At 39.6% G+C, this 23,679-nt stretch overlaps 2 protein-coding genes across 4 annotated transcripts; one reads left to right on the forward strand and one right to left on the reverse strand.

Moving 5' to 3' along the window:
* Nucleotides 1–4,176: 4,176 nt before the first annotated feature.
* On the reverse strand, nucleotides 4,177–8,013 carry LOC124269993 (palmitoyltransferase ZDHHC22-like). Of its 3 annotated transcripts, none has more exons than XM_046705007.1 (2): nucleotides 7,967–8,013; nucleotides 4,177–6,963 (listed from the first exon to the last, which is right to left on the reverse strand). In XM_046705007.1, exon 2 carries the CDS (start codon nucleotides 6,888–6,890, stop codon nucleotides 5,940–5,942), a length of 951 nt encoding a protein of 316 aa, XP_046560963.1. In that variant the 5' UTR covers nucleotides 6,891–6,963; nucleotides 7,967–8,013; the 3' UTR covers nucleotides 4,177–5,939. The 3 variants fall into 3 exon arrangements, with proteins under 3 accessions (XP_046560963.1, XP_046560962.1, XP_046560961.1); XM_046705006.1 differs by lacking the exon at nucleotides 7,967–8,013 and adding an exon at nucleotides 7,673–7,730; XM_046705005.1 differs by lacking the exon at nucleotides 7,967–8,013 and adding an exon at nucleotides 7,289–7,637.
* On the forward strand, nucleotides 7,759–17,220 carry LOC124269967. The gene is made up of 7 exons (XM_046704966.1): nucleotides 7,759–7,859; nucleotides 9,576–9,642; nucleotides 10,103–10,199; nucleotides 11,398–11,560; nucleotides 12,323–12,575; nucleotides 12,890–13,548; nucleotides 13,581–17,220. Exons 2-7 carry the CDS (start codon nucleotides 9,630–9,632, stop codon nucleotides 16,788–16,790), a joined length of 4,395 nt encoding a protein of 1,464 aa, XP_046560922.1. The 5' UTR covers nucleotides 7,759–7,859; nucleotides 9,576–9,629; the 3' UTR covers nucleotides 16,791–17,220.
* The last annotated feature ends 6,459 nt before the right edge of the window (nucleotides 17,221–23,679 follow it).

The raw sequence follows: 23,679 nt of genomic DNA on the forward strand, positions 1-23,679 counted from the left end.
AGGACGGGTGTCGCAGACGGTGGTTGGGGTCGGGCTGGGGGATAGAGATATAAGCTGAGATAGATACATGTAATCCTTTAGGGGAATTAAACTGGGAAGCAAACGGCATGTCATAACAATTTACAAATAATATCCAGATCTTCGGGTGGCCATGCCACCTACATATTTTGAGACATTTAATACGATGGTTGATTTAAGCTTTCCCATGGGTATCATACCCTTTTAAGTTTCTTAACATGAAGTTTATGATCAATGGATGAGACATATTCAACACACATGAAAATGCATAAAATATCTTTGAGATGACCCCTTGTGCTTGTAGGCTGGACGTGCATTTCATGCCAGGTGAGTCGACATACCTGGCTGAGCGACCTAATTGCCATCTATAGTCCGATCTATTGTTTTGAGCAGTTATTCGTATTTTTTCTAAGTTTTGCCCGATTTTAAGAGTAAACATGCTTTTCTGGATATACTATTACGCATCCCACTGAATGCCCAGTTAGGCCGATGTGGGTTATTTCGATATATATGCTATTTGTAAATTTGTCAATTATAGGGTTAAAGAGTAACAGCCTAAAAACAGGTTTTTTCTATTTCCGACAGTACTTTAGATATAGTTGGAAGCAGCGATGTGTTGCATATAACTCTCTCTTCATACTGAAACTGCCTCAATAATAGGAGCGTTTCTCTCACTCACTCACCTCGATATTCGGACCCGGGTATCTAGTGAGACTAGAGAAAGGGCCAACGTAGAACGCCAGCCTGTTCTAAATGAAAGCGGAACTATAAACATAAAATTGTATATTTACATAAGATGGTTAAATCGTAACGAATTTGGTTTACTGCCATAAATTTGTGAAATTCGACCCACAAGTAGTTGAGAATGGTGTAGTATCAAATTTCTATTTAGAAGACCAAATAAAACATGTATTTGCTGACTCTTCTGTGCTTGGATGAACCCAAGGAGCCTGACCTTTAAACAATTCAACTCTCTTGGTTCCTATAAATAAAATAACTATTTTCGGTCTGCTTTGAGAAGGGTAAATTATTCTGTGCTACGCAATTCTGCTAATTTAAGACGGGCGTATTTAAGTAAAATATCATCAATTATTTCATTCTTGTCATTAATGCTAGCAAGATGGGAAATGATTTTAAATATTCAAACTTCAAAATAAATGTTTAATGAATAAAGTTATTACTGGAATATTAAGAAAATAATAACAGAATCAATATCTGAAAATATGAATGAAATATTGAATTATGTATGTTTTCAAATATCTTTCACTGATTAAGAGATTTACATAATGCAACGTATGGTAAAGATAGTTTTATTTGCTTATCAGCAACACAATGCTTTTTCAAAGCCAACTTTTTAAAATAATACTTGAGCCCCATGGTTCCACAAGATGTGTTTCATATATTTGGAACTGGCGAGAGTTTTCGCAAGTAAATATATATATATATATATGTGTATGGTTCTTACGCCCTACAAGAGCATCCGAAAATACCAAGCAAAGACTGCAGCGGTTACATTGAAGCTATATCTTGGACAATATTACCACTCTGCCCGGTCCGGCTTGTCAAACAGCTGGATTATTGCTGGGTGCAACTTTAAACAACAGACAACTTACAACACAAACGACAGAGTCCTGCCCTACATTTCCTCACTACGGCGGTGGTTGCTACAGTCCTGTCCTACATTTCCTCACTACAGCAGTGGTTGCTACAGTCCTGCCCTACATTTCCTCACTACAGCAGCGGTGGCTACAATCCTGTCCAACATTTCCTCACTACAGCAGTGGTTGCTAGTCCTGCCCTACATTTCCTCACTACGGCAGTGGTTGCTACAATCCTGTCCAACATTTCCTCACTATAGCAGCGGTTGCTACAGTCCTGTCCAACATTTCCTCACTACAGCAGTGGTTGCTACAGTCCTGTCCAACATTTCCTCACTACAGCAGTGGTTGCTACAGTCCTGTCCTTCATTTCCTCACTACAGCAGCGGTTGCTACAGTCCTGTCCTACATTTCCTCACTACAGCAGTGGTTGCCACAGTCCTGTCCTACATTTCCTCACTACAGCAGCGGTTGCTACAGTCCTGTCCAACATTTCCTCACTACAGCAGTGGTTGCTACAGTCCTGTCCTACATTTCCTCACTACAGCAGTGGTTGCCACAGTCCTGTCCTACATTTCCTCACTACAGCAGTGGTTGCTACAGTCCTGTCCAACATTTCCTCACTACAGCAGCGGTTGCTACAGTCCTGTCCTACATTTCCTCACTACAGCAGTGGTTGCTACAGTCCTGTCCTACATTTCCTCACTACATCAGTGGTTGTAACAGTCCTGTCCTACATTTCCTCACTACAGCAGTGGTTGCTACAGTCCTGCCCTACATTTCCTCACTACAGCAGCGGTGGCTACAATCCTGTCCAACATTTCCTCACTACAGCAGTGGTTGCTACAGTCCTGCCCTACATTTCCTCACTACAGCAGTGGTTGCTACAGTCCTGTCCTACATTTCCTCACTACAACAGTGGTTGCTACAGTCCTGTCCAACATTTCCTCACTACAGCAGTGGTTGCTACAGTCCTGTCCTACATTTCCTCACTACAGCAGTGGTTGCTACAGTCCTGTCCAACATTTCCTCACTACAGCAGTGGTTGCTGCAGTCCTGTCCAACATTTCCTCACTACAGCAGCAGTTGCTACAGTCCTGTCCAACATTTCCACACTACAGCAGCGGTTGCTACAGTCCTGTCCAACATTTCCACACTACCGCAGTGGTTGCTACAGTCCTGGCCTACATTTCCTCACTACAACATGTGCTGCTACAGCCCGTCCCCTACATTTCTTTACTGTGATACTGCCTCATGTTTCAGCATACACTCTGGCAGGCTGAGGAAATAAAATAGAGGTTTCCCTGGAGCATTCAAATCATACAGAATCTATGCTTTCATGGAAGATAAAATTGACAGAAAACCCCTTTCCAGTATACGTATAGCCAACCAAGCACCATCAGTATTATTTAATTCATCTTCCTATGAACATGATCAAACAACATAAGATGCTGATGTATATTTGACATTGAACACATTAAAATAACATGTGAAACATTGATGATAAGTTTTGAAATACGCATCTGAAAAAACAAGCACAAAATCTTTGTCTTCCTGGTGTACTCTTGTCTCAACAGCAACACTTTAGTTAGCAGTACAACATAATACAAATCCTCAATTGTTAAGATATGTTAATTAATTCCATACATAAAATAAAATTAGTACAGACACCAAATCAACTCAGCTGTACAGTTGGTAAATATATTTCATAAATCTTCAAAAGGGTTAACAACCAAAATATGATCAAAAGAAATCAAACAACAGAACATAACAAATCATAAAAATAATATCACAACATGTCATGAAAGCATATGATTGCTGATCTATTTGTGACCAGAAAACAGTTGTCTCAGTACTGCACTTGAGATACTGATCATGTATATCATTAACAAGGTGAGACAAAGTTTGAATATTTTAACTTGTCATGTGATCTAAACACTACAACCTGTAATCACACGGAAAGTGGAGAAATATATTTTAAAATGTTGAAATTGAGTACTTTGATTCCTATCATATCATGATGCTATCAGTCAACAAGTAAGGCAGGTGTATTGTGACACCTCCACTTATCATGACAGCAGCACAAGTAGGAGGGTAGACTAGTTGCAGCCATGTCTTATTTCAGAGTTTGACCCTGATGCACATTCTACATAAACGTTGTTGGTTGGTTTGTTGTTTAACAGAGCACTTAGCAATATTATACCTATATGGTGGTGGTTTGTAAATAATCAAATCTGGACCAGACAATCCAGTGATCAACAGCATGAGCATTGATCTACGCAGTTGGGATACAATTACATGTGTCAATCAAGTCAGCGAGCCTGACGACCCAATCCTTTTAGTCACCTCTTTTGACAAGCATAGGTTACTGAAGACCAATTCTAACCCGGATCTTCACGAGATCTTCATAAATGTGACCTGCATGTGTGTGGTACCTACACCATGTACAGTATAAGCCAAATAATACAAATTATGACATTTCCCCCAAATCAAAAAAATAAATGTGTTTGTAAAAATTATGCAAATGATGAATCATTTTTGTAGTGGATGTCTTTTTACACCACCAAGTGGCAGTCTTCCACTCCGTAGGGAACCAGGCACTCCATCATTGCTGGCAGAAGTGAGTGGGCCTCAGAGGAAATGAGGTTAGCAGCAATAATCAGGGACTAATTCCATCAATGCAAGCCATCATATTTCGGCTCGGCTCAGAACTAGTTTTAACTTGACTGGTGAATGGGTATTATTGTATGTGTTCACTAGCATTCACACAAATTATGATAATCACATGCAACAGACAACTGTGCATATTATGATTGTGCAACGCACCAGACAACTTGAACAAGTTACACACACATAGTGTTATTAGCACAATATTGTGAAATCCTTTCAAAGGAAAACTTTGATATATCAATAAACATGGTTAATATTGTTAATATATATATTTAATGTTCATAAATAATAGACAAAATTAAAGCAGGAAAACAATCTGTATGATACCAAATAAATACAATTCTCCATTGTGTCATGCCCAGTTACATATACGCCATATGTATATGTCCCTGTACGACATGCATGTCTTCAAACAAAGTGAGACAACTACCGGTACCTATGAGACAATGGCTATGGCAAAAGTTTGGGGTGTTCAGTCATGATTGATGTCAGGTGTTCAGTAAGAAATGTAGAGAACAAACCTGAAAACAGAAAATAAGATAACAAACAAATGGCCAAAGGGAGCTAACTCACCAAAAATGAAGTTACTCAAGGTGCTTGGTTTCATGCATGTGTGTAACTGCTTGTACTGGTTTGAACTAAAATCACTAAGATATCCCACTAAGATACCCTGCTCAGCATACTGACTTCAAGGCGACCAGCACTTGTTTTAACAAGTGCTAAGTGTCAGACAGGGTCACAGCAAGTACAATCTTTTTACATCTTTCAGCATGATGCTTTTTAAACATATTACGACACACAAAGAGTTACTGTTACACATATTAAACGAACTAAATAGGTGAGTGAATTGCACTACATTTTTCCCAAAGAATCAGTTATATTTATCATGTTTATGTTGTATAAGGACCAACTTATGGATGAACAACTTCTTTATTCAGGTGGTGCGCATTTCAATAAAGATTCTAGTATACCTGCTCGAAACCGATACCTGTTTCTGTATCAAAACGTCACACCACCTGCTTGACAATGATACAAGAATCAGAATCTGTATCAAAACCTTGCACCACCAGAATAAAAAAGCTGTTTATCCATAACGTTTGTCCTTATCTGACACTCCAACTTCTAAAAATGTCACTCAAAGAGAGTATGTTTATGTTGTGTTTTGTGTCCGAAATGGATAACTGGTTGACAAAGCCTGTAAGTACAAGAGCTAAAATGAATCAATGACAATCATACTTTAAGCTTTAACAATGCTCGAAATTTTGCATGTAAATATAGTGTCCTTTATAACCCTAACCCTGAAGTTAAGCATGCTTAAGGAGTCTGAAGATCCATGTGTTCCTACAGTACACTTCAAGATACCCTTCATCCCCACCTTATTTCTAGAGTATGCGAGTGCTTAAAGCCTTCACTCATCATGCTGAAGGCCCAGGTTTGAATATCCACATGGGTACAATGTCTGAAGCCCATTTCTGGTGTCCCCCGCCATGATATTGATGGAATATTGCTAAAAGCGGCATAAAAAACTAACTCACTGGCTCACTCACCCTAATTTATAACACACTGTTATTACTTCAACCATGGAAATGTGATCACAAACAACCTTGTATCAATTAGGTCAAACATCATGACGAAGGTGGAAACATATAATAATTACCTCTCTTTCATATCTAAATTTACATACCATTCTATTCCATTTCCAGAGTTACGGAAAGGCATTGGAAAAATGAAATTCAGCAACCACATGGGTCCAAATACTGATGATATGTTTTCAAAGAGCGGCCTTTTATAAAGCTTGATACCTTTCACATATTCATATGAACTCTGACCGGTGTACAAGAGCATGCACTGCCACAGAAAGTAATGTGCACATGCTGCCATGGTTGCAACACAGCAGTAGCTGTAAACAACCATAGATACGGTTGCTATGGTAATATCACTAATAAACCATCTCCATAACAACCATGGTAACAAATAATTGTAAAATTCCTGGGATGATAGCTTGGCATAGTGAACTTCAAGGTACCCAATGGCAATGCACAAACTGTAGAGAGCACCAAGGGTTCCATACAAACAGAACACAATAAAGTAACGCTGGTTGTGGAAGCCAATACAGCATCCGGCAAAGAAGCAGTGATGATCCCTTTTGAGAACACATCGGTCACAGAGTGGGCAGTGTTTGGCTCGTGGTGGGACTAGCTGGTTACATGTGAAGCATTGTTTCCAACGTTTCTCCTCTGCACTTGTTTCAGTCTGGTTTAAAAGAGCTGTGCATGTTGATGAGTTCACCACAGACCTCTTGTAACTACGAATGATGCAAATATGATTGACTACAAGCATGGCAAATATATACCAGCCTGCTAAAACCCGGTAGAAAAGCACATCTGGTTTGTCTTTGTACAGCTCAGGTAGGGCAACAGTTATTCCTACTACTAGAGCAGTGGTAGAGTAAAAGAAAAAGTAGATAATTCCACATAGGTTGATAAGTTGCAGCTTCCATTTCCAGCTGCTGCGTTTTGACCCATGAAGCCCCTGGCAGGACGGGTACAGACCCCCCGAGGTGTCCATGTCCATGACACGAACTGATTCATAGTTATTCTTCATCTTGAAGATCTGCAGATTCTGTTCAGTTAAAAACAGATATTCAGCAAAACATCGTCTCCGCTTTGACAGTCATCTGAAACGTTAAAACATAAAAACATAATAATGATCTTGACCATGTTCACTATATGATCAGGTTGACTGTCAATGCAATTGCAACAAAGCAATGATAACAATTAATAAAATTCATACATGACAATTTATCCATTTTCCTGTGAAAAACATATTGCTCAACTCAAACTATTATTACTATTAACTATATATTGGAACGTCAAAATGCAACAAACCTGCAGCAAGCAAATGGTACACAATGCCTTATTTGAAACTGAACATGTGTAGTCACTGTGATGTCATAAATGTGTGTTTTGGCCAATTTAATAGCGGCATAAAATCACACTCACTCTGAAGGCTTCCACCGGGGCACTTGCATCAAGACTCCATCGTAACGTTCTTTACTGAACTTACTCCTTCCTCGGTTTAAGTAATTTAGCACTCTGTGTGATGCAAATGTAGCCACAAACCCTTATTCATTCAACGGAAAAAATCGAAATAGCAGTTTCTGTTGACATTTCAACCAAATTCCTGTTATTGATACGAAACCGGAAGTCATTGTCTGCACTGCCCACAAGGGTTTGCTTGTTGTAAGACTCATATTTGCTTTCCTATATTTATGAAGTAATGCGTAGTGAAACTGTTCATTTTTCACAAAGGATTATGAAATGATAGTCTTCTATATACATATTAAGTATAAAATAAATGAAAAGTAGAACGTGTTTCCAACTTACAGTAAGTCTTATTATTATCTCTAACACAGAGTAACAGTAGTTGACAGCAAGTATATTTTCATGAACATTCAACCAATTGCGCATGCGCTACGGTTTCTTCCAACTTGGCGTCATTGCTTTTTTGTTCAACTGAAAACGGACTTTGAAATATTATTTATTCGTGAATTCTGGCATTTCAACCAAGAAGGTAAATGCGATACGTCAATATGTATTGTTAGGGTTGTTCACTATGAGATCGTTACGTACTTATAGCCGGTATTGGACTACAAGCAACAGCAGAGGCTAAAAACTAACCTCATCAATATGGCGTTGGCGCCAATCCGCATCCACCATGTTTGCCGTTCCCTTCCTTAACTAACCTCTCGCAAAAAGTCGCATGTTTAGGAAACGAAATGGAGAGGAAACGAAATAGATTATTATCATGCAACAATTGTCCCAATAAAGTGTGTGTCTTGATTGTGTCTATACAGTAAGATTTAATGCTAGATGAAACAGTACTTATGATATGTTGTTGAATCAGTGGTCACTATGACCTTGAGTACACACAAACATTGAACACAAAACATTGACTGTTCTTGATCATTAATTCTGTTGAATAAGATTATTTTCATGTTCATGTTATAAAATGTGAACTGCAAAATTGATGTACTGTTGTCATATTGATATTGCCTAACGCTTGCATGTTTAGTCACTTGAATGAACCAGATTTTAGTTTGTTGTTATTAAATGAACCAATGGACTTTCATGTAAGGACTTACATAATATATATATCATGGCTATCTTACTATATATAGGCCGTGGGACTCTCTCCAAAACGTTTGTAGCACAACATCATTCGTAAGCAAATGGTATAATATAGCGTTACGATAAGTCTTACGTTACGAATGCTTTGTGAATTTGGACCCTGGAAGTTACACAATATATTGAAAATATCTCTTCCAATTCACATTTATCTGCAAGTCAATATGAGTTTTCTTCATTGGACATATCTATGTATCAGGCCCTGATTTCTCGAAACAAACTTAAGCCTGAGTTTTGACTTAAGTTAGAGTTTTTACTCAAATTTGAGAAAGCGCAGGAAAATGCATTTCCCAGAATGAACTGAAATCATTATTACACTACAACATAGTAGACAATTTGAGTTTGGTGGATATATTACTTAAGTTGTTTAAGCAAATTCAGCCGTTTCAAATTGTCAAACTTAGTTTGAAATTTGAGTAAAAACTTAAGTTTGTTTCGAGAAATCAGGGCCTGGTATATCATAAGTAACATACAGATTTGCCTCAGATCGGTTACATAAGCACTATTCACCTAAAACTTGGTTATCGGTTCTACAATTAAATGGTCCATAAACTGTTATGGTAAATCAACAAATGTAATGAATAATGAAGAAAGACTTTTCATGAATATCAGTAGTAATGCTTTCAAAAATTGTATAGGATGCTGAATGCCCGTGATTACAGAGGAAAGAAACATCAGGATTGAATATCTTTTACTCATGACAATAAGAGGTGTTTAGTAGATCTGAGTATTTTGTATGTAGGAGTAGTAGCAAATTATTTCTGACATTTTCTCAACTTAAGCTGTTGTTAACATGTTAGAATTCCGGGCTAGAATTCATCCCCAGCAACCTATGCTTGTATATAATCGACATTATGTGTCAGGTGGTCAGACTTTGAGACTCTGTTCATGGTATGTTAATGTACACCAACGATGTTGATTATAATCATGATAATACCAATAACTGGACTGTCTGGCCTCGACTTGATTACTGAAAGGGCACCATAATCAAGTTGGGTGTTGATCATTATAACGTTAAACAGCAAATAAACACTCACCTGTTTTTAATTTCTTGCCTTTTACTGGATATTACTATGTCAACATGGGCATTATTATTTTTCAGTTCACCCCATGAAAGACTGCCTGATGTTCTGTACTCCTTAGCCACAAAGTTACTATGGATCAGCAAGGTAATAAACTTTAATGTTTCAGTTCTTGTGGGTTTCCTGGTCAGAATAGGCCATTATGCTATTGTCTAAAAAGTATTTATTTAACCTTTTAACACATACTTCTGTTTGATAACACAGGTTGTTAGTTGTTGTCACTCATGCCATCAATCACCTCAACTTGACCAAGGGCGGTGGGGTAGCCTAGTGGTTAAAGCGTTGGCTCGTTACGCCGAAGACCCGGGTTCAAATCCCCACATGGGTACAATGTGTGAAACCCATTTCTGGTGTCCCCCGCCGTGATGTTGCTGGAATATTGCTAAAAGCGGCGTAAAACCAAACTCAGTCAGTCAACTTGACCAATGACAGCTGTGGAAATATCGCTGACTTTAATATAAAACAATCATCCACACTCCAGCTACTATTAAAGCCAGATGACTAGATCCCACTGTGACACATGTATACTGAGTTGCCATGGTTACAGGAGCAGAATGTGACGTGTGTGGTGGCGGCCATGAGACAGAGGTGTGCCCAGAGCTGGGACTGGAGGAGGCAGCGCCAGGAACTAGCAACGAAACAAAGTGAGTTGATCCTCAAGGGTGTCTGCTGGTACGGTTATGTGCAGTTCTTACTGCTGTTGTGGTGTTTAACGACATGTTTTGAAGCCAAGAATTATAAATTATAAATCATAAAACAAAATTAGTCCAAACCCATAAAATGGCTTACAAGAAATTAGCCAATCAAAAAGCAGCTGCCCCAGGCTATACAGTACCAGTATAAACTGAAATATAAACTGGTAACCTCTATTTCAAACTACACCTCTATTACATTTTGAAAACTGTTCAAAGGAAATATTCTGGAATATCTAATAGATGGATTTGATTATATAGCAGTACTTCCCATGTGCAATGCAAAGCGTACAAATATTTAACTCTGTGAACCATGAGACATGATATTGACAATGTACAGACCCTGTCTTAACCTTCCAAAGGTTGCATGATTAGGCAAAATACTATGTCTGTAACTTTCCCAATCTGGTAAGCGACCATGTGATTGGTCTGATGGAAGGATGTTCAGACTTGAAATGGGTATCCCCAGTTCTTTGGTTAGTGGAAGCTTGAACTAGGGTCTGAGGTTAATGAAATTGATCTCCTCACAGTGCAGCTGATTTTAGACAGAAAGGGGATGGAAATTAACTCTAGCTCATAGGCCAAGACATTACGTAATTGTTGCAGAGTGATGGTACATGTACAGGAGTTTATACGATACTGAAATATATGTCCAGTAGGCACAAATGTTTAGAATGGACATATAAAAAATGCGATTTGTCCCTAGGGGCTCAGAATAATATTCAGTTTTACACATCCTTAGCAAGATATATAAAGAGAAATTATTCACTAATTAAGTAATTATCAAATCTTACAGTACACTACACTACATTCTGTCATTACTGTTACTTCCCGGGGTCCTCATGTTTCCTTTATGTAAATTAAATATTGGGGTTCCCTTGATCCCCACTCATGTTAGTCAGCCTAAAACCCTGCTGGTAACAGCTATACAGGGGTTAAGTCTGGTTACAAAGATTTTAAGCTAATTTATCAGTTTAATCAAGTATTACTTAAGACTTTTAATGCTTCAATTTTGGAGGTTCAGTGAACATGTAAAAGACAAATGAGAGGAAGCAGGCATAACTTTCTTGATTCTCTGTAATCCCTTTGATAAGATATGCCCATGGAGTCAAGACAGGGATTGTAAATACATGTGGTGTTTGTGTTTCAGAGCCCGTCTGACTGTACCAAGCAGCTTGTTGGTGCAGACTTACACTGATGGCAGTGTCGGCATCTACACCAGAGAGAATCTGCCCAGCAAAACTCAGTTTGGACCATTTGAGGCTAGGCGGACAACGCATGAGATCGGGAATGAGGACTTGTTTGTTCTCAAGGTGGGTCCAGATACTCCAAGGTCAGAATGTAAGAATACCCAGCAGTGATGAGTGAGTGAGTGATGTTTTACGCTGCTTTTAGCAATATTCCAGCAATATCATGGCGTATGACACCAGAAATGGGCTTCACTCATCGTACCCATGTGGGGAATCGAACCCGGGTCTTCGGCGTGATGAGCAAACACTTTAACCACTCGGTTACCCCACCAACCCCAGTAAGATGAGATGGTAAAGTGACTGTCAACCTTACATATTACTACACAGGGCTCCAGATAATTTTTCAACATCAGGAGTACATACTCCTTATTTTTGTAATATAGGAGTACTGGAAAACCTTAAGAGTACATTTCGAGTACTGAATGGAATTTAATGCAGTATCAGTAATCTTGTGTTTTGTTTCATATACGCATCACAACATTGCTACTCTTGTGTAAATGGGGCAATAAACAATAAAATAATACTTTTTCAGATAAATACTTCTGTAAATGATTCTGAGACCGTACACCATTGCTGTGATGCGTATCTGCTACGTTTTCTAAATTATTTCCTACCGTATCATGCATATTATTTAGCCGTACATACGTCGATACAGCCCTTATCTGTAGCCCTGACTACATATGTACTTGGGTTGTATTCTCCCCAGGGAGCAAAGAATACAAAATCAAGTGCACACTGCTTCTTTGTTCTGGGTAATGAGTCTCTGTGCTTTGTGACAGGATATCCATAGAAATGGATGACTCTGTCATCATTGTTTGTTTGTAGATCCTCTCAAAAGAAAAAGATGGCAGTGCTGTATGCCTGGACGCAAGTGACGAGAATGAGTGTAACTGGATGTGCCTGGTGGAGGTTGCCAGGACAGAGGAGGAACAGAACTGCATGGCGTACCAGCTGGCAACCAACATCTTCTTCAATACCACCAAAGCTGTGGAGGCTGGAAGTCCACTCAAAGTGTGGTATGCTTCCCACTATGCCAAGAAGATGGGCAAGTCACCCCAGCCTGATGGCAGCACCATATGTACGTGAGATGAACCTAGTGGAAAAAAAACAATGTTTGAAATAGAAGACAAAGAATCATGTTATGGTCCATGTGATGAAAATGGTAGATTAAGGGATTCAAATACTATGAATTACAGAGCACTTTTATGTCTCCCAATGCTACATATGACAAACTGTTATACCTATCCCCTTATTATCATTAATCTTGACTATATCTCCAATAATTAAAACATATCTGTAGGGTTTGAGAGACAATAGTTTTATTGTGATACGGAATACATGATACTGCACATGTTTATACTGCATCAAAATCAGTGTTTGTCTTCATTACAGCAATGCTGGGACAGAAGCTGACAGTGCAAGAAGAGTCGGTGTTGGCCACACCATCACCTTCCTCCCGCAGAAGTGTCAGGACACGGGTCTTGCCAGCACGATCCAAGTCACATACCAATGAGAAAGGGGATATGGGTCAAAATGATGCCATAGAAAATTTCTTCTCTGAAGTGAAGCAGTCTCTGGATGAGCGAGAGGAAGCCGATGAGGACGAAGATGGAGAACCTGCTAGTGCAGACTATTTGGGGATCTATGGATTTAAGTGTCAACGCTGTTCAAAATCATTTGAGGATCAAAGCCAGCTGGCCTATCACATCCGAGAACATATCATGCCCACAGTGGAAAAGAAAACATTCAAGGGTGTGTATACCTGTAAGATTTGCAAGGTTGGCTTCCAGACAGTGAGTAACTACAATCGACACATGAAGAGACATGTTGGCTACAAGGTTAAGTGTCCTCAGTGCAACTACTACACGTACAGGCCAGATATCCTTCAGACTCATCTCATGGGCCAACATGGTGTCACCCTAGAGAATGCGAAGACTCTAGCGGCATCAAGTGAACTGCCTGCCAATGGAGATGAAGGTTCTCGGAAAACTTCAGGTAGGAAAGGTCGTCGGAGAAGAAGGAGGGAAGGAAAAGGAAGGTTGAAAGTGAGGATGAGATAGAAGAAGAGGAGGAGGAGGAGGAGATGGAAGATGTTGTTGAACCAGGGGAGGAGGGGGAGGAAGAAGCTGAGGAAAGCACACTGAAGTCCCCCGTGGCAGTGAGTCCTCGTGCAGTTAGTTCACACGATGCTGCAGGGTTCTCCCCTACCCGAGTTCAGCCAAGACGTTCACTCAAAGGTATCAGAACAACTGGAAACCTAAAGGGAATCAATCCAACTTCACTGTTTAAGAAACGGAAGAATGAGTCTGAGTCTGAAGAAGAGGAGAGTCCAGCTAAAAGTCCAGTGAAGATTCTCATACCTGAAGTTAAGAAGAAGAGGGGGAGACCAAGGAAACATCCAGTGGTAGAACCAGTTGTCGAGGCTGTATCTCCAATGCGGAGGAGAGGCAGACCAAGGAAGGATGCTGAAGAGGTTCATAAAGTGGCAGAGGAGGCTATGGAGGAGGAAGAGGAAGAAAATGCAGAGCCTGGAGAAATAATGATAAACGATCCTGCTGAATCTGGGGTAAAAGGAGAGAAGGTGGAAGAGGTTGCTAGTCAGGATGTCAAAAGTGAAATTGTACCTGGTGAAGAAAAATCTGCAGTTACAGCAGAAACCTTTGTGGATGAGACGAAAGCTCTAGTTGAACCTGAACCACCGACAGAATCTGAAATACCAGCTGAATCTGAAGCACCAGTGGAATCTGAACCTGTGAAGGATGAAGCAGAAAGGACTCTACCAACTGGAGATGAGAATGTTGAAGAGGACAAGGCCAACATTGCAGATGATGCTGAGGAAAAGACAGAAGAGAATCAGGAAGAGGAACCTGATCAGGCTAAAGAGGAAGTAATCAAACCAGTACCAAAGAGAAGAGGTCGACCTCCTAAACACGGCAGAGTCCGTAACAATGAAGAAATGAAAGAGCTAGAGAAACAAATCCGCCAAGTGGGTAATGCCTTCCAATGTGGGGTTTGTGAGAAGAAGTTCTCCCAGAAGAAGTATGTTATGTTACACCTGCCCAAACATACAACAAAATTCAAGTGTGACGGTTGTGAAAAACAGTTTGCCAGATACGAATCCTATCAAAACCACTCCTGTGTGCATCATCCTGTAAGTGATGATATCATTACTACAGACAAGAACGGATGCTACTCCTGTGGAGAATGTGGCAAAGTCTTCTCCAAACCAGAATATGTTAAACGCCATTATTCTGTTCATTCTTCATCCTGGGCTTGTGAAAAGTGCAATAAAAAGTTTTCACGCCGACATCTGCTGCTTGATCATGTGTGTCAGGCAGAAAATGGAGATGAAATTGTTGACAATCATGAGTGTGAAATCTGCAAACAGTGTTTCCGTAGTCTGAAGTATTTGTATCGCCACATGGCTATGCATACAGATATCTTCAAATGTCAGGGATGTGACAAGACCTTCTCTAGAAAGGATTCACTACAACGACATGTTCTTAGATGTAGGCCTGACCTGGCTGATCAATATAAAATCTATGACTGCAAAAACTGTAAGAAAACATTTGCAACCAAGCTTGGTCTGGAAAATCACTATCTCAACTGTGCCAACTATAGCTGTGAGAAGTGTAGAGTGGCTTTCTTTAAAATTGAACACTTGGAAAAACATGTTTGTGAAGGCACTGTTGTTCATGATGGCGCTAGCGTGCAGTTCCCGTGTCAGGAATGTGGAAAGACTTTTGCGAGTATCAACTATCTCCGTCGCCATGAGGAAAGTCATAAAGGTGCCTTCTCCTGTTCAAGATGTGATAAATCTTTCAGTCGGAAAGAAGAGCAGAAGTTACATGAACATTTATGCTTTGCTCAACATCATCTTGAGACAAATACTGAAGTGGAGTGTAGCATTTGTCATTCAGTTTTTACAGAAGCAAAAGCCTATCGAGATCATCACCATGAACACTCTCATCCATTTAAGTGTGAAAAATGTGGGAAAAGATTCATCAAAATTGGCACCTTGACGACTCACACTTGTCAGGAAACTGTGGTAGATGAAGATAATCCATTTTCTTGTGACCTGTGCATGAAAACCTTCCGCACTGAGAAATATCTGCAGAGGCATCAAACCATCCATGAAAAGCCTCAGTTTGAGTGTGAGTATTGCAACAAGGTTTTCTACCGCAAGGACTACCTGAATAACCATGTCTGTAAGCTGCCAGATGGCACCACGGTGAGAATTGTCAGGAAAAGGGATAGAATATTCATCAAAGAGAACTTGGTGTGCCATCTCTGTGGGCGAACATTTGTCAGCTCGAGCAATCTGAACAAACACATGAAAATTCATGGAGAGAAGCAGAATGAATGTCCTCATTGTCAGAAGAAATTCCATTACCCAGCATATCTCCGAGAACACATTAAGACAGTCCATCAGCGTGCCTATCAGTTCCAGTGTGCCGACTGTGGCAAGATCCTGCACTCAAAGACTGGTCTGGCAGCTCATCTAAAGCAGTTCCATAGCAGACAGATCCAGCTGTACCAGTGTGGGACGTGCCAGAAGACGTTCAGACAGAAGGGCAATCTCAAGACTCACATGTACTCTCATACAAAGGAGAAGACGTTCATGTGTGACTTCTGTCACAAGATGTTCAAGTATCCGGATCAGCTGAATCGCCATCGTCTCGAACACACAATGACAAACAAACTTAACTGTGAATTTTGTGACAAGAAATTTTGTCGTCCATACCAGCTCAAGAAGCATGTACAGACATTCCACAGTGGTGTTGTGTACGTTTGTGATATTTGTAACGAGCGTTGTAGTCACAAGCACACCATTGTCCGTCACTATAAGCGTAAGCATCCGGAAATCAGCAGCGTGTTTGATCATCAACCTGATTTCCTGACCCAGCTCCAGCAAGAACATGCAGACAATGAAGGGCAGGTTGACATCAAACCAAACATAGCCAGTATTGTTCAGGCGATCGACCACGTGGAGACAACAGTTGTGACGACTGAGGGGGCGGACGGAGAACAACAGTACACAGTGGCGGAGATTCAGACTGATGGGGACGGGTATCTGCCGCAGGTGGCAGCAGAGGCATTACAGAATCTGTCCAACACCATCATTGCTTCTGAAGGGGAGGGAGGGACATTGACCATACCCCATTCCATTGAGGGACCCGATGGTCAGCAGACAGTTGTAATTTTACAGATTGTGAACCCAGGAGAAGAAGAGACATCCATTCAGGAGATACAAGAGATTCAAGAGGTACAGGAAATTCAGGAGATACAATGAAGATAACATAAAGATACAGTGACTATGAACCTTACTGCTGCTACAGATACAGTGAAGACTTGACGTCGACCTCACTACTACTGCAGATTCAGTGAAGACTTGGTGTGCACCTCACTACTACCGCAGATTCAGTGAAGACTTGACGTCCACCTCAATGCTGCTACAGATACAGTAAAGACTTGACGTCCACCACAGATACAGCGAAGACTTGACATCCACCTCACTACTACCACAGATTCAGTGAAGACTTGGTGTGCACCTCACTACTACCGCAGATTCAGTGAAGACTTGACATCCACCTCACTGCAGCTACAGATACAGTAAAGACTTGACGTCCACCACAGATACAGCGAAGACTTGACATCCACCTCACTACTACCACAGATACAGTGAAGACTTGATTTCCACCACAGATACAGTGAAGACTTGACATCCACAACAGATACAGTAAAGACAGGACGTCCAATGTTTAGGACATGCACTCAAGAAGGTGCAGTGGAGCACTCGCCTTTTGTCAAACAGCTGTCAAGTCATGCTGTCTTGTGGGTTTTTTCACCATTCATGACTTTATTATTTGCAGCACATTTCATCCACACCCAGTATCAACCGTTTGTGTCTGTATATGTTGAGGTTATGTAACATTTTGGCTTAGCTGAAACCTTATCATGCTTACCTGTATTGGCAGGTCAGTATTTTTATTGGGAAACTAGGCTCTGGCCCGTGGTCCGCAAAATCAAATTGGCTTGAAGTCATTCAAACCACAGTTTGTATACTCAAGTTGAATTTCTAGCAGTTGATGCTAACGCCAATATTACACATACCCAGGCTCTTATTTCATTTATCAGGGGTGGTGGGGTAGCCCAGTGGTTAAAGTGTTGGCTCTTCACGCCGAAGACCCGGGTTCGATTCCCCACATGGGTACAATGTGTGAAGCCCATTTCTGGTGTCCCCCTTGCTGGGATATTGCTAAAAGCACCATAAAACCATACTCACTCACTATTTCATTGGTCAATGATTACAGACATACACCAAAAATAGACACCTGATCATGCAGCACAATATCCCTGTGAGGCCAGGTCTTGTCTTGAACTATGGATTACACACCAAATACTTAACAAATAAAGTAAGGTATCATGAATATTTGGGGTTATTTATTAAATTGTGTGCTATGTCTTCACTGCAGAAAAATATTTCTGTCTTCAACTTCATCAATTGACAAGGTTTGGCAAGAGTGTTGTGTATTCAAAGATACTGACTTTCAGTGTTTGCTTAACTTCAGTTAGTTTTGTCCAAATTCTGCAAGTTTGGTGACCAATAATGTAAGATAATGTTACTTTGTGATGACAGTTGGTTATTGTTTGTTTCCTTCTACTTGATGTTATTACATCTAAAGTTGGCATTGTGCAGTTCAGATATGAATTTCAGTTAACACGTTTTGATTTACATGAATGAGGTACTTGACCTAGTCAGGATTTCATACAGAAGATGACTCACACCAGGATACATAATTAAGTATGTTGTGAACCTTGTAACAACGGTAACAATTAATATTCCACTAGATATTGTGGCTGACATCATGTATCATGACTATTGTGTGATATAATTGTGAGAACTGAGCCAGCTAAGAGTGGGCATTGTTTGAGGCATGCCATAAAACATTTATTTAGCTTGTATGTCTACTAAGTCTGTCTCTTGAAGATGGTGGAAACACAATAGGTATCTCTCATGGAATTTGTTCTGAATGTCGAGATGCTCACGTGTGAGAAACAGCTACTCATAAATAACATACATGTACTTCATCTGTCTTGGAAACTTTGCATAGTGTCTATTTTCAAAACTTTTATGTTTCAAAAACATTCTATGGTATAATTGTATGTCCTATTTAATGCACAGTTTCACAAAGTGAAATTAAGTGCAATTAAAACTGCTTTGCAAAAGTGAATGTAACAAATACTGACTTCACAAATGAAAATAAGTACTAGCTGTAGAACACAGCATGTAAACCAAAAAAGTCTGCTGTTATTTTTAGACAATCATATGATACTGACGATAACAGCAATGTCTCATTATACATATGAATGAACATGATAAACAATGCCTACATTATGATGCAAGATCACTTGTAAAGATTGTTCAGTTTAAAACAAGTGTATTGTATCTTAATCTCAAGAGTCGTGCACCTCCATCATGAATGTGACTTTGAAAGCATGTGGAGAAGGTTTGTCAAACATTTTGGATTCAAAAAGATATTTCTCTGAAGTTTTATTAAAAGGTTTCAAGTTTTGAATGTTCATAGTTTCAATCTTTCAAATGGTTGCACTTGTTAGAATGTTATCATTTATTACTTGAGATGAACGTGATGAAGAACATGATGGAACTTTAATTTGACATTAGAGTTATCTCCCTTATACTAAATAGAAAGTTTGCTTAATCCATGCATTTTTTAACATTTTATGGTTCAATGTACAACAGATATATAGTTTCGATAGAACAGAACTAATGTCCTTCTTTGACTAATTTATTTCACTGATTTTGCATAATATAGCACTAAATATACTTGTTTTAGCTATTTTTTAGTCTCAACCAGGAGGCAGTTCTCCTAACAAAATTAGGTACACAGATAAGACACAAATTCACCATTTATTCAATCATAACCCATTTATCATGTTGGGGATGTGGACGATTGAGATTAACTTTCATTCGGTTAAATGTAACAGTAATTTTCTACACAAAACTTCTGCTATCTACACACTTATATGCCATACTCACTCATATGCATGCAATATGACAATATATTGTTTACATGGTTCAGTATATATGGGGTATTTTCAAGTTACACCATCTCATTTTGGGTCATGTGAACATTTGTATCAAAATGCTAATCGACCTGCTCCCATTTCCACAAAGCAATCTTACTGCTATAAGGATAAATAACTTGTGTGCTATAACTTCAGCTTACAAGAGATGTAATGCTAAGATTGCTTTCTGGCATGAGGCTGTGCATCACTCTCCTGCATTCAAACTGACTCATGATATGAAAGAATCCCTCTTTATTAGCACTGTACATGTATCATGTACCTGAAATATCTCCTGCATTCTCTTTTAATTTCTACGTTTAGAGTGTCTGTACATTATAATAATTTATTGTAGATGAACCTGCTTAGCTTAGTTTTTACAAGATCCCCCTTGTTTGTTACGCTTTGTGCATTCAACACTGGTGTTATTCTTAGACCTGTGATCCTAGGAATATGAAATGGTTAAAGGAAACCAGAATCCATGCATTGTTTCATTTTAATATGACATTGGGTAAGAACTGGAAATACTTTTCAGCATTTTGAATGATGTGGTGAATATTGCGGATGAATGTACTCTGAAGATTGTTGAATATAAGTTTTACTGAAGATGGTCTCTGAGAGTACTCTGTTTTGTATTCTGGTCTGTCAGACACACCTATTGTCTGCTTTGATGTATATATAATCCTCAGTTTGTTGTTCCTGTTAACTTTGTATTTGGGTGCATGAAAATGAAGGAAGTCTCACATAAACCATTGCTGAACATTCACAGTTTCCTGTTGTTTCTCAATGAATTCATGAACATGGTAGGACAACATTATCCAGGTTTGTTCCTTTAGTTGGAGTATTGGGGCATGTATTCCCTGAGAACGACTCTCAATGAGCGATTGTCTATTATCATCCAAAACTGTCTTCCACAGGAGATATTGCTTGTGTGAGATCAAACGATATCTCCTAGGAGAAATCGTTTTGACAGTAGATTTTGTACAATGCCCTGACAATGCTATGGCCCCATGAACTTGGTGACGTCACAATATTATGACATCGCTTCACTGCAAGCCTAATGGCAGTACTGTGTACAGAGATGTACATTTCTCATTGAAAACTGATGAAGAGTGATTTTGGGTGATAAATAGAATCTCACCCTCGTGTCTTCTGATATCAAATATATCAACACTCGTTGATAAAAGTTAAAATATCCTCGGCAAGCCTCGGATATTTGTAACTTTATCAACTCTGTTGATATAATTGATATCAGAAGACACTTGGGTGAGATTCTCTATTAACCCCAGAAGAAACCTACATGTAGGACATCAGTACTCAAGCTTCATCTAGAATGCATGTTTGAGTAACATCATCACCCAATGATTAGCCTACAGTGGGGATATGGGGTACTGAAAGATTCACCCTGAAAGGAAAAACATCGCTTCAGTATTCACCCCAAATGTCGGGCTTCAACACACCAAGTTTGTTAGAATGGGGAGACTATTATTCCATACCTGAACAGAGGACAGCATTACTCCATGTCGGATGAGTTATCACACAAATTATGAATACAATTATATTAATATATCATTATCGGACATCATGCGTTTTTGGACTTCAGAATTTACTCTTGCTATAACGAGGCGGTTTGCATTATTTTTCATGCCCGTCACTCAGCCAGTTTGAAACCGATCACTAGTACCTTACTAACCACAACGGAAAAAATAGTATTAATATCCAATTTCTAACCTGTCAAACGTGTAAGTGATAGATCGTCCGCTTTGTGTCGATATCTGTTATCACATAATTGCTTGGAGGAGGCCCAATGGACGTAAATGGCTTGTCAGTAAGGCGAGCTTAAAACATGCAACGTCATTTCAAAGTGCCATCTTCGCAGTTGGAATTTAGAAAGCTATCGATACGGATTTTCGGTTCATAACATTTGAATAATATGCCATCAACATGTAGATACCATATTAAAACTATTCTATGTTCGTTTGTATTTTGTGAGCACGTGTGTCTTATCCAAGCGAAATCTGATGACGCCAGGGTAATAATAAACTTGATCATATTCCATTACATGGAAGTGTAAAATGGATACTTTTGTAACTGAATGTTTTACATTTTCTTTGGGCTGTCACGGGAAAGCGGGGCGGTAGGATAGCCTCGTGGTTAAAGCGATCGCTCGTCACCATGGTCACGCCGAAGACTCGGGTAAGATTCCCCACATGGTTACAATGTGTGAAGCCCATTTTGGTGTCCCCTGCCGTGATATTGCTGGAATATTGCTAAAAGCTCGTAAAACTAAACACTCAATCACTCTTTCAGGACTGAAACAAGCACTTTAACTTCAGCATGACTTGTGATGTTGCATACAACCAGGAATGCTCTTTAGCATTAGGACTTCCATTCCACTGTCTTGGTCCAGCACATTTATGGCATCTGACTATTTTAGGATCGATGGGGTAGCAAAAGCTAAAAGCGGCGTAAAACTAAACTCACTCAATCACGTGAAAGCTAGGCGAGCAGACGACGCACTATGGGACTTAACTTTGTTCACATTGCATTGTTTAAGCCGTATCAGCCCCTCGGGTGATATAGAACGGGTTTAGTTATTACACCCCCTGCGATATGACCGTCTTTATGTCTGCTCTATTGCACATGCAAAATACCAAAATTGGTAGGTATATGATAATCAAAGTCACAGAATACACTCAAAGCAAAATCCCGAAATGAATGGATTTATCGTAAGGCTGCTTTGAACATTATTGCATTATATGTTATACAAAATCCATTTAAATCCGTTCTAGTGAGAGAAAATCCCAAATATTGTGCAAGATTCGGCCAGCTAAACGTCGTGTTCCTACGTCGGTGTATACCTTGGTAGGAACACGACGTTTAGCTGACTGAACTAGTGCAAGATGTGTACCACTTCGGAGAAACCCACGAGGTAGGACGTGTAACAGGAATCAGGGGAAATCTGGGGTTCGATTGGCTGGTTGGTTTGTTGTTCAACACCCACTCAGGAATAAGCCATCTATATGGCTGCGGTCTGTAAACAATCGAGTCGAGAAAATCCAGAGATCAACAGCATGAGCATCGATCTACGCAAATGGGATACGATGGCGTGTGTCAACCAAGTCAGCGAGCCTAACCACCCGATCCCGTTAGTCGCCACTTACGACAAACGTGAGTTGTTGGAGACCAATTCTAACCCGGATCTTCACGGGTCTCTGGGGTTCGAACCCTCAGACCAAGGATCACGATACTGACAAAGCTTGATGCAAACCCTTAATCCAAAAACATACAGTACACCAAATAACAGCCACTACTGAAAACAAGACAACCTGCTCCAATATAACTACTTGCTCCAACTCGTTAAATTGGATTTTTCTAGTGACTTATATAGAAATATGAACCTTCTCGGACACTAAGATCTGCTGATCAGTTACTTCTTAAAGTACCCAAATCCCGCCTCTGTGGCACGATCTTCCCTTGGGAATAATGAAATCCCAATCATTGACAATCTTTAAAAGCTGCATAAAGACACATCTCTTCCAAAAGTTTTATAAAGATTGATATACCAGTGAAAATATTGCACCTCTACTGCAGTGTATTTTAATTTTGTGTAGCGCCATGAGCAGACACCAAGTGCCTGGAGTTTTGGCGCATAACAAATCTACTGTATTATTATTATTACATAAAAACTAAGTCTGAAAGAGAAAATCGGTTTCGCTTTTAGGGTATATAGATACAAGAATCAATGCTTGTCCACGCGAAACAAATTGCAGTTTGCTATGAATGCGATCTAAAAGAGAAAGGAGAAAAAATCTCATTCACATGTATTTAGATGCAAACAACATTATAGTCCCTCGCCCCCATAAAAAAGGTTTCCATTGAATTCATTCTGATATTTTCTGTCAATTTCGATGCCAGTAGCCTATTTTTAAAAATGCATTGAGCACAGAAGAAACGCACATGCTATCGATAGCCTGTGACGAAACGATAAATCAATTTCAATTAAATATAGTACGTCGTCATGTACAGTTATCGTAATCATGGTGATGTTGCGTCCACGCACTGTAAGTACGTTTCATATTTCAGTCGAACAG

The sequence above is a fragment of the Haliotis rubra genome, unplaced genomic scaffold, assembly GCF_003918875.1.
Source record: "Haliotis rubra isolate DU_JTF1 unplaced genomic scaffold, ASM391887v1 Scf149, whole genome shotgun sequence".
NCBI classification, from domain to species: Eukaryota; Metazoa; Mollusca; class Gastropoda; order Lepetellida; family Haliotidae; genus Haliotis; species Haliotis rubra.